General features: G+C 43.6%; 1 protein-coding gene across 2 annotated transcripts in view; it reads right to left on the bottom strand.

The window, feature by feature from the left end:
- Positions 1-376: 376 nt before the first annotated feature.
- Positions 377-14,714, bottom strand: part of LOC308408073 (protein Wnt-2b-A) — a 30,183-nt gene continuing 15,845 nt past the window's right edge. For both annotated transcript variants that reach the window (XM_080900146.1, XM_080900147.1), the window contains 5 exons: positions 11,123-11,802; positions 8,383-8,603; positions 5,803-6,080; positions 3,945-4,209; positions 377-1,583 (listed from right to left, as the gene is read on the bottom strand). In XM_080900146.1, the coding sequence (XP_080756272.1) occupies positions 1,354-1,583; positions 3,945-4,209; positions 5,803-6,080; positions 8,383-8,603; positions 11,123-11,307 (1,179 nt within the window). In that variant the 5' untranslated portion in view covers positions 11,308-11,802 and the 3' untranslated portion in view covers positions 377-1,353. The remainder of the gene's footprint in view (positions 1,584-3,944; positions 4,210-5,802; positions 6,081-8,382; positions 8,604-11,122; positions 11,803-14,714) is intronic.

The raw sequence follows: 14,714 nt of genomic DNA, 5'->3' as shown, positions 1-14,714 counted from the left end.
CCGGGTAATTACAGCCATCTAGTCATTAGCCTGGGACCCACCTGGAATTCCACATAGCGCAGGGTGGGATCGGGCCAGCAGGGGTTGGGGTTTAAGCTGGGCCTTTAATCAAACACTTCCCTCCCCTTGACTGATATCACACACCCTCCCCAACCCACACAGAATCAGCCTTTGTACTGACATAGATTGTATTATTAGTGCTCCATTGTGTGTGTGTGTGTGTGTGTGTGTGTGTGTGTGTGTGTGTGTGTGTGTGTGTGTGTGTGTGTGTGTGTGTGTGGGCAATAACACGGCACGTTATGACAGCATGTAATGTTTACAGACTGGCTCTGCAGCCTCAATATGCTCATCTGAACAAAAAACCAGGATTCCAGTGTCAGACTAATGCACCATATATTTCATATGAACATCTGCTTAGATAAGGCAATATACACAATGTTATACAAGCAAGATGAAGAGCAAAGAAGTGAAATCTGTCTGATGTTATGGTTTGGTGTGACTGAACAGCCATCAAGGCCTCGGTTTTCTTCATCTTCTTCTCAGCAACAAGCTGAAAACTGGAGCACACCAGATAATCACAGTAATGGGAGTGCTCTTCTCTCTCCTTTTGTCAGCCAATGTAGTGCAGCGTCTTCCTCGAAAGAGAAACCAAACAGCACTTTACAGCTTAAATAAATCGCTTTAAACAGCTTTTTTTCCTTCTTCTTCTGTTTTTTTGTTTTCGCAGTCGCATTCAAAGTTCCAATAACACAATGTCTGTGTCTCCGTCGTCTGTTAGTCCTCTGTTTGGACTGCTTGGCCGCACACAGCCAAACTTACACTCAGATGTCCACTCAAATTGCACTTACCAAGTCCAACCTAGTATTCTTTTTTTCGTTTTCTTTTTTAGGTAAAAGTGTGTTTCCCCCAAAACGAAGCAACGTTATGTGAGTATATGATGTTGTTGTAATAATACTGGATATGTCTGAAGGCTCAGTTAATGTCAAAATTCGTCTTTAAAGCATCATGAAAGCAGCAAACCATTTCAACCCAACAACTGAGTCTTCAGTGAAAGCCTAACCCACCTGAACCCCAAAGGTGGTATCACTGTTCATCTGATCCCAGCAGTTCAGTCTCAGGGCCTTTCACAAACAGGGGCTAATGGGTATTAATTCATATTGACGGGTACTGAATTCTAGTGCTTTCACAGAGACGGGGAGAAAAGCCATGCATTGAGTCGAGGTTGCGGGAAAGGGGAAGGCGGAGATCCAGAGCACTTTTGGACAAACTTTCCCAGAATGCCGTGTTCCACAGGATATCCTGCACAGGGGAAAGGGGCGGGGTTGCTTTGCAGGGAGCGTAGGGGGCGTGTCCTCAGGTCTGGTCCAGCCATTCAGCTCGTTTGGGAGCCTTGCACGTGTGTATGTCTACAGCTTCCTCACAGTCCTTACACTCCACAGAGCAGCACCACTTGAACTTGCACTCGCACTTGGTGATTTGCTTGACTCTCGTGGTGTCGTAGCCACGCCCACAGCACATGACCTCACAGCCGTCTGTGCCGCGCGATGTCTTATTGCAGACCCGTCCGGCTGTGCCCAGGGAACCTGCAACAGAATGGCAAAACAGAATTTACTGGTCCCGTTTCACTTCTCTGCTACTTACTCAGCTCTAAACACAAGGCTGTCGTCAGATATCGATAGAGTCACGCTGATGATTTACAGGTCTCAACTTGTGCATAAAATACCATACACTAAAAGTGTTCTGAATTATTTAGATTGATCATAATTCAGTCATCCTTATCTACACTCTTTTTTGTCTTCCCCTCCTATTTTCATATCTGAAATTCATCTGGTCGCAACATGGCTGCATTTACGCATTGGCTCCTTTTGTTAGTAGCTGTCAGCAAAAGTAAAACCTAATTTCCTAAAAAGTTAAGACATTGTGTATGTTTTTTTTAATGAATACATAATTTAGAGCTTATAAAATATATATATATATAAAAGAATGTTGCAGGTTTTTGAGTAACATAGGCTGCTGTCCAAATTAAGTCTTTTTCAGGCAATGACTTGCTTATTTCAGGAAGACAACAGCAAACCACATCCTGCATGTATTACTGCAGCACGGCCCCACCAGGCTGCCTGCAGTGCAGAAAACATTCAGCGCATTATAAAATGATGCAAAGGAGGCCTTGATATCTAACAAGAATGGGAAAACATTTTAGATCTGCAGCAGTCTGCTTAGCTCCCAAACATTTACAGTGTTGCTAGAAGAAGAGGTGAAATAACACAGTGGTAAACATGACTCTTATCCAGGTTGTTTTTAAATATATTGCAAACATAAAATTAAACCTTTAGCATCTTGGTTTTTTTTTTGGTTTTTTTAAAAAAAGAGACATTTCTCAAGCACACACAGTTTAGCACACCCAGCAGCCCTCTCGCCAGATACTTTCCATCAGGTGGCAAGACATAACGAGACCGAGACAACGGGGAAAAACATTAGGAAGAGCATGTAGCAGTTAGGTCACGTCTCCCGATGGCTGACCAATCACCTGCCAAAGCAAACTGTCTTTGGGAAGTATAAAGAGGATGAAAATTGTGCCATAGAAGGTATGAAGTGATTCTGGCACAAGGATAAACATGGAGGCAAGCAGGTAACGTCAGCCCTGCAGGAGCACACCTGGATCCAATGTGTTGAACATCTGATAAATATCTTTGTCTTGTTTTTCAAGCAACCAAAATCTTTATTAGAAACGTGGCTGCGCAACAAAGAGGCAGAGCTGCATGTCTGAATTATAAAACAAAAATGAAATACAATAAGATATGATCAGAAGATAGGTACTCTGGCTGCTAAAAACAGAAATATGTAAGTACAACAATTTACTTTTTTTAAAAATTCACCATCTTTAAGTACGTCCCATAAACACGTTTATCTTTGCCTTTGCAATCACTGTAATACAAATAATAATCTTTTTTTTAATTTCTGCAACAGAAGTCAGAGGTTTGATCAGTGCAACGTGTTGGCCAATAGTGAATGTATCGTAGCATTGCCGTTTCATATCGTCTGTGTCTTATGTGAAAGTCACCCCAAACGAGATTAGCGCTCATGTTTGGTGTGAGAAGCTCCCTGTTTGAACTGCTACCTATCACAACAAGCTGCCCGTAGAACAACAAACCCACACACACAACTATGCGGTGTTGGTAGAGTGGCCTATAGTTACACTGCCTTTCCCAAGCCACTGCTCCCTTTGAAGCCACCCTATGTGTGTGTATGGGTGTGTGTGTGCGGGTTAAATGGACAGTGGAGCGTGACAGACAGACAGGCTCTCACACTCTGAGGCCCACTTTGGCCTCCAGCTATGCTTAGTTCAGACAGACAGAGAGGGAGAGAGACTGTGACAGACAGAAATTAAATTAGCTGCTTGTGTCCCTAGGCTGTGGATTCCACTGGGAAGGTGAGAAAGAGGGGGAGGACAGATGAGGGGCAAAGGAAAAGGCAGACAAAGGGAGCAAGGGTGAGGGAGAACTGGGAAGAGCTTCTCGGTGATGCGGGCATTGATGTCAGTGCCCCAAAAACTGTCTGATAGTAATGCATCCATCAAAGAGCCAATCAGAAACGGACATAAATGATCAGGTGCATTGTGCAAAGGTTGATGAAGACATCCCCGGACCATGGGGTCATGTGTATATGTGTGTGTGCGTTGACAGAGACTGACAGAGGTCAGGTGGTCACGGCCGTCAACGGCTGTTTCCCCAGGGTACAAGGATATTAGCTTCCACAGACATCACACAGGCTGTGTTATCTGACTACCATTACACACACACACACACGGACACACACAAACACACTAGTCATGCATGAGTATACACACAGCATACACATAACACCACTAAAACATAACACAGTCGGGGCAATCCATCAACATCCATGAGAAAATGCTTCCCCGTCTTTCAGTTCTGCCGTCTTACCTGCTGCTTTGTCCTGCAGGCAGTAATCCGGGGAGCTCTCAAAGTACACCAGGTCATTTTTGGTAGGCTTCCTGAAGTCCTTGTTAGCTACAGTGAGACCTGTCCCATCTTGATTCATCATCACCTCGATAGCCCCGTTGTATTTTCTCCTCAGGTAGTCACCCGTCTTCCTGAAGTCTGACATAGCATTCCAGCATGTCCGTAGCGTACAAGAGCCGCTCACTCCGTGACATTTACACTCCAGCTTCATGAAGCGCTTCACCGCCTAAGTGAAGGAGATTTTGCAAATTCTCAGAATGCAGCACCACTGCAGGATTTTTTATTTTTATTTTCTTTTATGCAAATTATGACATATTTCCTCATTAAATGCACCTCTTACTACACCCAATGTCTTGTGGGTAGTTTTAGCTTTGTTAGCTCAGATTTTGAGTTAATTAGCTTGTTTTTTACTGAATTTCCCAACGTCACTGCCATCAGCAAATTACCATGGGGCTGGATGCCATTTCCAGAAAGAGATGTTCTACTGAATTTTGTAATGAATCCGATTCACATCGGATTAGAATTAAAGACAACACCGTTTTCATCTCTGCCTAGATGGTTTCTACGGTGGCCCTGAGAGGTCAACCACACTGCAATTTAAGAAAAAAACAGCAAAAACACACAAAACACAATGGAAGTGTTTTTGAGAGACATTAATGTGACGAAACAGCTGCAGAAGTGACAAAAACCAAAACGTGAAGGATCGCACTGAGACAGAATGTTTGGAGTAGTGAGGGAGAAAAAGAAATGCAGGGTAACGTGTGTTTTATTCACTAGACTCTAATAAGACTGTGTGTAAATGTTATACAATTATTGATTTGTTGTTGTGCTCTTCCAGATTATATAAGATGTCAAAATCTTAATCTGGAACACCCCCACCAACCCTAAGTCCCAACAGTCCAAGTGAATGTAAACAGTACTAAAACTCTAAAACTTGCAACTGTTGTGTATTTGTAAGTTGCTAAATAAGCCATACACAGAGCACTGACCAGGCTCTATGCATGAAGGTGCTGCAGCCGTGCTTTTAAGTGGAAAAGAGCAAATATGCTGCATTGCTGGCTGTACATGACTGGTTCTATCCTGCTAATAACCAAAACAAATCCTGTTTTCACTTTTAAGACTTTACCACGGGGCGCTCGTGGCTCAAGAGTTGGGAGTTTGCCTTGTAATCGGAAGGTCGCCGGTTCGAGCCCCGGCTCGTTCAGTCTCGGTCGTTGTGTCCTTGGGCAAGACGCTTCACCTATCGCCTACTGGTGTTGGCCAGAAGGGCCGATGGCGCGATATGGCAGCCTCGCCTCTGTCAGTCTGCTCCAGGGCAGCTGTGGCTACAACTGTAGCTGCCTCCACCAGTGTGTGAATGTGTGTGTGCTTTGGGGTCCCTAGGGGGGACTAGTAAAAGCTCTATACAAATACAGGCCATTTACCATTAGCGCTGTAACGCGCTAACTCGGGAGTGAAGTCACTCCTGAATTCTGACATGCAAGTTCTGAGTTCCCTCTTTGGGTTGTTTTTCTGAGATTTTTTTTCCATTGTGTTTTATTGAACTTTAATATGTTTATTTGTGCTTTTGCAGCATTTTTCTATTTTGCTCCTGTTTTCTTAATCAGCAGTGTTTTTAACCTTTCAGGGCCACCATAGTTTTCACATGTAGATTCAGTAACAATGTAACTGTGAAAGCCACTGATGATTATCCAGTTCGCGAATATAAAACTGAAAGTGTCTGTTTGCTTTTAAATGTTGTTAAATGTACGCTTGAAACATCCACATCAGGGGTTCCTTATGTTCAGTGTGTCTCAATGCATAGCAGTCACACACTTACTGTTCTGCCACAGCGGTTGTTGTGTAGGTTCATGAGTGCCCGAGCATCTCGGACCGTTCTCTCTTTGGCATCTATGAAGGTTTTGGAAAATTTTATCCCGTAGTTGATGTTATCGCTACAGCCACCCCAGTCAAATTCTCCTCTATCGTCTTTATCTCGTCCGCGTTTGTGTGGGTCGCAGTTGCACGTCCTCAGCTCCCCCTGGCTGCAGGCTCGAGTGAGCGCGTAGACTACTCCTGCTGAGGAGATGGCATAGACGAATGCTGCTTCACGGCTGCCTGAGAGTAAAAGCAGAAAAGCCAAATGAGAAACAGAGGTTAGATGGGGGTAGAGGTTAGAATAACATAATCCGTTTCTGAATAGGGAAACTGCAGTTACTCATATCATGCCATGCAATAGATTCTCTGAGTTCCAAAGACTTTGCAGCCCACATGTTATCATGCATACACAAATATACATAATGCTATGACAGGGCCTAGGTATGAGGACACTGAAGGTGCAGCTGACAGGGCATATCAGGCTTGAAGTAGAGTATACACCAGCTCTGTTTAAATATTATCATGGAAATAATCCTAGCTGTGGGGCTCTCCTCTGCTCACATAAATTGTTTGAATACAGACACAGTGATACCCCATTAATCAGCGCCAGGGTGATGTCATGACAGCATTATCTACCATTGCTCTGCTCATCTGTTCTTTTCTGGTCTCTTTCATTCTTTAGAATATGACTCATCTTTTGTTTGGCCAAAGACACAGAGAGAATTAGATATAGTGTTTGGTCACAGTTGCTTTTTGCAGCACCTCCGGGAATGAACAATCCAAAAAACATGGCAGCAAGAGGCAAGGAGCTTCTTCATTTTTAGACAGTTTATCGACGGGATAAAAACCATTTTTATTTGGTGTCTCTGTGCTCAAAGTTCAAAGCAAACGGGAGAACCTGAAGTGAAACTGAAATGAGGTCGTTAATCTCTATTTTTAAAACTGGCTGCTAGTGAATTTCACAAGCAATAACTTGGCTATTTGGTCTGTCAGTTTGCCCAGGTCAGGATATTTAAACAGAAATTAGCCATGAAAGTCGATAAAGATAAAAGCCCTAATGATTTCACAATCTCGCCCTGAGAAAACAAGTGGCATTTAACAGAAATCCAAAAATCATTAGTTGGATGGACTCAGTGAGCATCATCTTAGAACATTCAGCTCCTGGAAGTATAAACCGTAATTGAGACATTTGCATTTTGATCCAACGCACTCAGGCTAGAAAAGCGCTCAGGTTTATTTCTCATGTTCATGTTTGATTTGCACTTCATATCTTTAGCTGAACCACCGCGTGCGCCCTCCTTTTAAAGATGCTTGCATTTGTCTGATAACCTGGAAGAAGCTAGGATACAGTAATGCTGACTGCATTCATCAGAAGCGCTTTTGCATTTCAAGCTTTTAGCACCTAGCTGCATTAGTGAAGCGAGACCTTCTTCTCAAAATGTGTCAAAGGATTAAGTTTCACGAAATGAAAATACCAGCACTTTAGCTAACTAAGGGTGGGACACTTCACATTCACCCTGCTCCTGAAGAGTTTGTGCGATCCAACCTGCATGCTCTGTATTCACTGGAGTGTCCCATTTCGTCTGTGAGGAGATGGGGGCAGTGGGGGTGGGGCGGGGTTGTATGTGGGAGAGGGCTGGGGAGGGCACTGCTGGTCATCTTTCAAACCTGCGATGTTTGTCTGACAGTGAGAATATCTCTCTAAATATTTACATCTACATTACTGTTTATTCCTCTCCACCCCACACACACATGCAGCCTTTATCTCCATATCTGCTACTTTTTGTTCCATGCATCATCAGCCCCCACACATGCTTGGGATAGCAGTAGCAGGCCACGGAAAGTCAGTGATGTCAGAAACCGAGTTCGCGGAGACAAACATCTTTTCGTGCAACCTGCGCCCCGACACAACAGTGAGCAGCTGCTAATGGAGGATTTCCTTCTATGCAACAAAGTGAAACAAAAAGCATAATCCATGCATATAATTTGAAGGATTAGCATCACAGTGACACTCCTTGTACCTGTACCCATGCTACATTCAGAATGCAACAATAGTCATTTAGTGCTGAGAAAGCATTTGGGAAAGAAAATAATTATGAATAACGTATCATTTAATCTTCAATGCTAAATCACCAGGTGATTGTTCTCACTTGTAAAGGTCTTCAAGAGGATGAATTACACATCCGCTGCCTTAGAAAAATATGTATGGGACTGTGCCTGTGTGTATGCATGACTGTGCAGCAAAGTTGAAATTTCTGGCAGGGGCTGAAAAACCAAATGACGACAATTCCACGTCTTGATGTGTGTGTGTGTTTATTGATGAGGCATAAGCATTACAACAGTCCATTACTGACTGTAAACACGGCGTACTAGCATACGTAAAGTAGGAAAAGCAAGAGAGAACAAAGAGAAGTGAAAGAAAAGGAAGAAAAACTGAACGAGAAAGGTGAAAATGAGGATTCCCATAGTCACAGTCAGAGCTTGGCTTCACCCTCCATTCCCTCTGGCATCACATTTACTTTCCACACACACGCAGACTTACTCCTCAGCAGGACACGTCCAAAGACAGTGTGGTCACGGTCCAGTGTGCTGCAGTTCCATCGATGGTGTCTGAACTGGTGCTGGCACTCTCTGATCCACTCTTTGGTTCCCTCCCCAATTGCCTGCATGATGTCAGGGTGGCGTTGGCAAAGCTGCCGCTGCTTGTTCACCAGGCCGGGGATGTTGTCACAGATTACACGGGCACCGAGTGCGCCGATATACCTACGATAAACAAACAAACACATTTAGAGCTATTTCAAACTGAATCCACCATCCCCTGGCCATGCGTACTCAAAAATCAGCAGGCAAGAGCGATTGATTATATATTGTAACTGATTGCTAAACCCTGGTGCCCTTATGAGAACATGTAGGCACAAGTGGAAAAACGCACCTATAGGTGGTGAGCAGCAGTTCCAGTCCTCTGTAAGTCAGAGTTCACTACACTTAACAGTTTAAGGTTTGCGAGTAGGAGGGGAGTGGAAACCATTTACTCCGCTCTCCAAATAAATAAGCACTTAACCTCTCCCCACAAGACCTGTGTGTGTACGTGTGTTTAAATGTTTCCCAAAGACATAGTTGAAATCATGCTGTCACAAATCAGAGCAGGACGTCTGGGGCCTCCAATAACCCTGTCAAACTAAGAACCCATTTACTCACTTTATTCCTCTCTGTCCTCTGCCTGATTGCTCTCATCTTGCTCACTGTTCCCCTGCATGCCTCTTGCAGTCTCTCTCCCTCGCCATAATAAAACAGACTTTTACAATGTCCTATCAAGATAAATGGTGCATTGAGATTGCCCAGAATAAACTCTAATTGTGATAGGCCTCTCGGTGTGTGTGCGTGAGCGCGAGACCTCTTGCAGCTTCGTAGTCACAAGGCTTTGGCGGTTCAGTGAGGAGAGGCCAGGGAGCCTGTAGCTGTGTGGCCATGTTTTATGAGGCCGGGCAAGAGGATGGAGACTGGAGACTCTACACTCCCCAGAGAGGGATTAGAGGGGAGGGAAAAAAGAACAGAGTGCTCATCAAAGGAAAGTGCCAGAGCAGCAATTCACACTTAATTTTCTCTCTTCGCTCTCGCCCTCTTTCTGAGAGTAAGGAGGACTTGTGGATTTTATAGGATAGTAAATCATTATCCACAGGTCTAAAACAACTTGCTGCACTGTGGGTCACCAGAGGAAGACGACTGGGAGACATGGTGACACCGAGCTGGGCTCTGATTTTAAATGACACAGACAGAACTTGTAACTAATGCAAAAGAAAAAGAAAACAGACCAAGTAAATATGAAATTACTTTTCTTTTCTGTTACATATAAGGAACCCAAGTTAAACTTCTGATAGAGGCACGCACAAAGGATGAATGTCAGCAACACACACTCACATCTCTGTTTTATCGTCCCCTCCCAATTAATACAGCAAAGTCTTCATTTCGGATGAACATATACAGCAATTTTATTAAATCGAACATATTATTTTGCTCATTTCTGAAGTGGCTACAACAGCCCGTAACGTTTTTGCTCCCACCCTAAGGTGGTACAGCTCCTGATCTGTCCATGTCACCACTCAGCAGCCATCCACCAAAAACAAACAAACAAATAAATCTATGAATAAATATAAGGAACAGTTAGAGGAAGCAGTATATCTCCTACACACTGAATCCCACCCAAAGTCAGTAATGCCAAGTCAAAGCCTCTACCCATAACTGCTTTCAATCTACTCAAACTATTAGGCATTCCATCATCGCTACGCCTGCCCACACACAGACACTTCTCCTGTAAACACACTCACAGGCATGGACATTTTTACTTATGTTAGTGCGCAGGCACTGAGATATTTTTTAACCCGTTCGCCTACGCTCCGCGCGGCTGGTTTGGGTGGTGTTTTAGTGAAGTCATGTGTGTTTGTGAGTGGTACCTGGTGAATTAATGACTGCTGTGCCTCGTCCAATGCGGGCTCCAGCTGAGCCGAACACGCGCTCAGCCAACAGCGCCGACATAAATTACGTTTATCGCTCTATTATTATTCCAGCACACCGACACGAAGAAAAGGCATTTTAGAAGTTTGAATCTTACTCATGAACTCATACGATTTTCTTTTTCTTACTTTAACGTCCTGTCGTGCTCTTTGCTCATTTTCGAGTCAGTTGGAATTAAATTGGACGATGACAGAAAAGCGCATTAAGAGTTTTTCTTTACACTCACTACCTCGTAAAATCAGTCGTGAGCGCAATCTGTGGTGGCAGATATGCGACTATTACAACCCAGCACATTTAGATTCTGCATAAAATTTTCTAAACAAAAAAAGAAAAGAAAGGGAAAAAGAGAGTATTAAAATGTTGCCATCAGTTCCGATGAGAGAAGCACTGTCAGCTGTGCAGTGCGTCCGCGATAATAAATTAACTGATCCAAACCCTCATAACCGCCTTTTCTGTTCGCTGCTGGAAAATTAGCTGGAATGAAGGTTTTTGGGTTTTTTGTTTCTTTTTTGCTTTCGGAAAAAAAGCGATTAAAATAATCTTCATAAGTTACAGTTGATCTCGCTTTGGATCCCTGAACAGTTTTCTAGGGAAAGAAAATAGAGCTGAGTTAAAGCTTCAGTTTCGTTAGAATAATCCGTTATATTTTGTGGGCATTTGTATTATTTAAAATCGTTATGCTGAATTATCATTAGCGTAATAATGATGATGATGTAGTAAATAAATCAGTGTAGCAGGTAGGCCAGTATGTGTGATGGATGCAGACTCACCACCATGAGGAGTCCACCCGAGGCGTCACAAGCAGCAGCAACAACAGACACGCGCAATAAATCCTCGAACTGGCACCGGCGTTCTGGCATGAAGAAGATCGGGGTGAGAGTCTAGCTCCCGCCGGCGAACCACAGCGCTGAATCTGAGCTGCACGGAGACTGGGAATCCTGTTTAACCCCAACATGACTTTTCCTCACTTTTTTTTTTTTTTTTTTAGCCCAAATGTACCAAAAAAGACCACAAAAAAAAAATCTAATCTCAGAAGAAACTCCAAACTTCACTTGATATTGTGAGGTGTGAGAGTAGCCGTGCAGCAGGGAGGCCTCATTATCCAATGTTTGGCTTCATGGAGCGCGGCTGTCAGCAAAGAGAGGAGCGCGTTGTCGGTGCCATGTGCGCACCAGACTCTCCACTGAGAGCTTCTGGATGCCAACTGGAGGTTTACCTGGAGAGGCGAGCAACAAGTGTCGGTAGTTAGTTCCCGCACAAACACTTATCCTTGTTTTCGTTTTGTTTGTTTGTTTTGTTTTTAACTTGGTTCAGGGGCAAAAGTAGGGTCCGAATCAGCGCTGGAGCCAAGTGTTTTCAGACGAGAGACTGCGGTTCTGTCGGCTGTGTGCTGGGTCGGATGCTAGCACCGGATCTCTCCTTTATTAGTGCACGGTGGACAGTGTCCGAGCTGAGAGAGAGGGGGGAGAGAGAGAAAGAGAGAGAGACATGAGGGAGGGTTCGCGCTGATAGCTCCTCTCGCTCATTGGGCAGAAGAAGGGGTTACAGAGTTTGACGAGGAAAGAGATATTAAAAAGGATGGAGAAAGGTGCGCGCGTGTGTGTGCGTACGTGTTGGGTGGAGGGGTGGTGATGATGCTGAGGTGGAGAGGGTCCTATTGTGCGCCGTTGATCCGTAACCACAGACAGAAATGATTATAACTAATGATTTGTTTTACAACCCTGTAAAATCAGATAATTCAATCCTAAAAATATTTTACTTTTTATTAAAGGAGTTTTCGATTTTAAAGACTATTTTTTTAAATGTTTTTCTATATATTTAAAAAAAAACACACATATTGTGTGCCAGTCATTAATAATTTTAGTGACCCAGTATTGTGCTGTTTCTTCTGTATCCTGTTGCTTATTATGCTGTTCCTGCCCTTTTCAAAAACTTCATTTGAAAGATCGATCATAAAAGAGACTAAAATAAACCTCCAGCCCAGAAAAACGTTTATCAGATATTGTTATAAATTACAATGATTTGTAGGCTGATAAATAAATAAAGTAGTTCAGTGAGAGAAGTCATTATACATATTATTATATTACGCCTAAATATTTATGAAATCTGCTCCACTTAAAGCCGAGCAGAAGGAGAAAAACAGGGAATGTGCGATTAGAAGAACAGAGCCAAATCGTCCAGTGGAACAGCACTACGGCTTAAATACGAACCACATGTGTAAGTCAGAGAGTGCTGAGGCAGCGCTGGATACACACACACACACACACACACACACACACACACACACACACACACACACACACACACACACACACACACACACACACTGTGTCTGGAGTTTACCACTCTCACCTTCATCCCCATGTTTGTTTGTGCGTTCGTGTTGTCTTCAGGTTTTGGCCGTTGTCCTGTCATCCTCTCAAATCACTCCTGACAGATAAAAAGACCTCGGAAGCATCCAGAGATCTTTCACAAGCTCAAGAACCACTTCTTGACTTTTTGACATGCACAAATTCAGTTTTCATCAGCCGGAGCTGAACATTTGTAGGCCTCTGACGTTGGAAAATAGGAATACCGCAGTTGCTTCAGCTGACCCCATTAATTCTAGCAAACGCGTAAACAAATCGGGAAAAATCCCTGTCGGAATTGAAACTATTAGAATTAGCAATAGCTGCTGCAAAGTGTTACTTCTTCAAAAGCTTGAGAAAACAGTTCCCCGTGTTTATGCCAAAGCTGGTGTTAAAGCTAAGCTACTTTTGTAGACATTTGTATTTCTGCTTAGAGCTGGCCAGACAGGCAGCTACTGTCTTTGTTTTCAGAGAGAAGCACATGCACGACCAGACAGGGCAGAGTGGGTACAGGTTTGCGAGAGGCCGCGAGGTGAGGCAAAGAAGCTAAGCTCTGGAGAATATTTGTGCACTGCAGTTTAGCTCACAATTTTCTGCAAAATCAAAAGGTATTAGGGAAGCACAAACACGGCTGAGTTATGCTTTCCCTCCTGGGGCTGGAGCTGGAACAGACTTTCTCCCTCTCTTTCCCTCTCCCAGCCTGTGAACTTGACCCCAGCTTTCTCTTCATAAACAATAACAGAGTCAAGTGCCTCCTTGTCAGTTGGAAGAAAAGTTTGCCCTGATGTACGGGGTCCAATCTGGCAACCATCTCCTCAGAAGAGAAGTACTGAAGGGGGGTTGCTTTGTTTAAACGCTGAGGTGAAAGGGGGATAAAGGTGAGATTTACAGAGGCTGAAGGTTGGGACTAATCTAGTTAAATTATATTTCGATAAATTGTAATTGCTTGGGATTAATTTCTGATGGAAAAGTTGCTGCTGGAAAAAGGACTGGCTCGAATGGGAGACCTAGAGGCATGCAGTGAAGCTGGAAGAGGTATGTTGTTGGATGCCACCAGCCAGGCAGCCCAGGGATGAGCTCAGCGTGTATTCCCATCCCCTGGCAGGCTGCAGGAGGGAGAACAGCCTGTCGTCAGGCTTGGCAGATTCCCATTCGGATGGGACAGGTGGAAGAGAGACAAAGACGTACGGAAAAGCTGAGACATCTTCCAGACTGATACCAAGAACTCCATTCGAAACAGTGAAGTGACTCATTTGCTACAAGTCCAATTTTTTAATCATCTTGTCTAGATAAGTTTTTTGATTAGACATCTTTGTTGTCTGCGCGTTACACACGTGTTACAGTATTTGGAATGAATCCGTTTTGTGATTTTCAGGGTTTGGTTGGGTTTAGGCACAAAAGCAGCCTAATCAAGTGTTGTTAAAGAGCATAGTTTGAATTTGATTTTGAAGACATCTGATTTGGGTTAAAATGACGTCTTCACTAAGGTTTGGAGGCCGTTATCTTCATGGCTACAGTAATAAATACTTGGATAAAGTTAGGGATTAACCATCGTCATGTTGACTGTTAAATTGAAATGAGGAACAAGCAGCAGTCTTCTCTGTTTGTTGATCCATTCACGCACGCCAGCCTCTTCTCCACACAAGAACGTCACCTCACTTCCTCCTTTGCTCCCAGTAAAATTTGTACAGACGCATAACGGCACTCGCTGATGCGTTTATAGACAATTTCCTTGTTTGCCTTCTCATAAAGCACTTTGAATACGTTATAACCCATCCAGAGAGCATCGTCCATGCTTCACGGAAAAGAGTTAGAAAAGAATATCCATGACCTTTGGGGAACTCAACATGTACTTCTGTTGTTTCATTTATTACAGACAATTGAACTGTGAACTACACAGTGATCCTCTTTCCTCTTCTAGCATAGCTTTTGAACAATCACCATCTCACGCAACTTGCTATTGGATCCTGTCAACAGGACATCGTAGCCTCTCCATTGGCTGAGTTGTCGCTCT

Source organism: Rhamphochromis sp. 'chilingali' (genome assembly GCF_963969265.1).
Source record: "Rhamphochromis sp. 'chilingali' genome assembly, chromosome: 12".
Classification (NCBI taxonomy): Eukaryota; Metazoa; Chordata; class Actinopteri; order Cichliformes; family Cichlidae; genus Rhamphochromis; species Rhamphochromis sp. 'chilingali'.
Note: the sequence above shows the minus strand (reverse complement) of the source record. Positions and strands in the feature narration are given on the sequence as shown.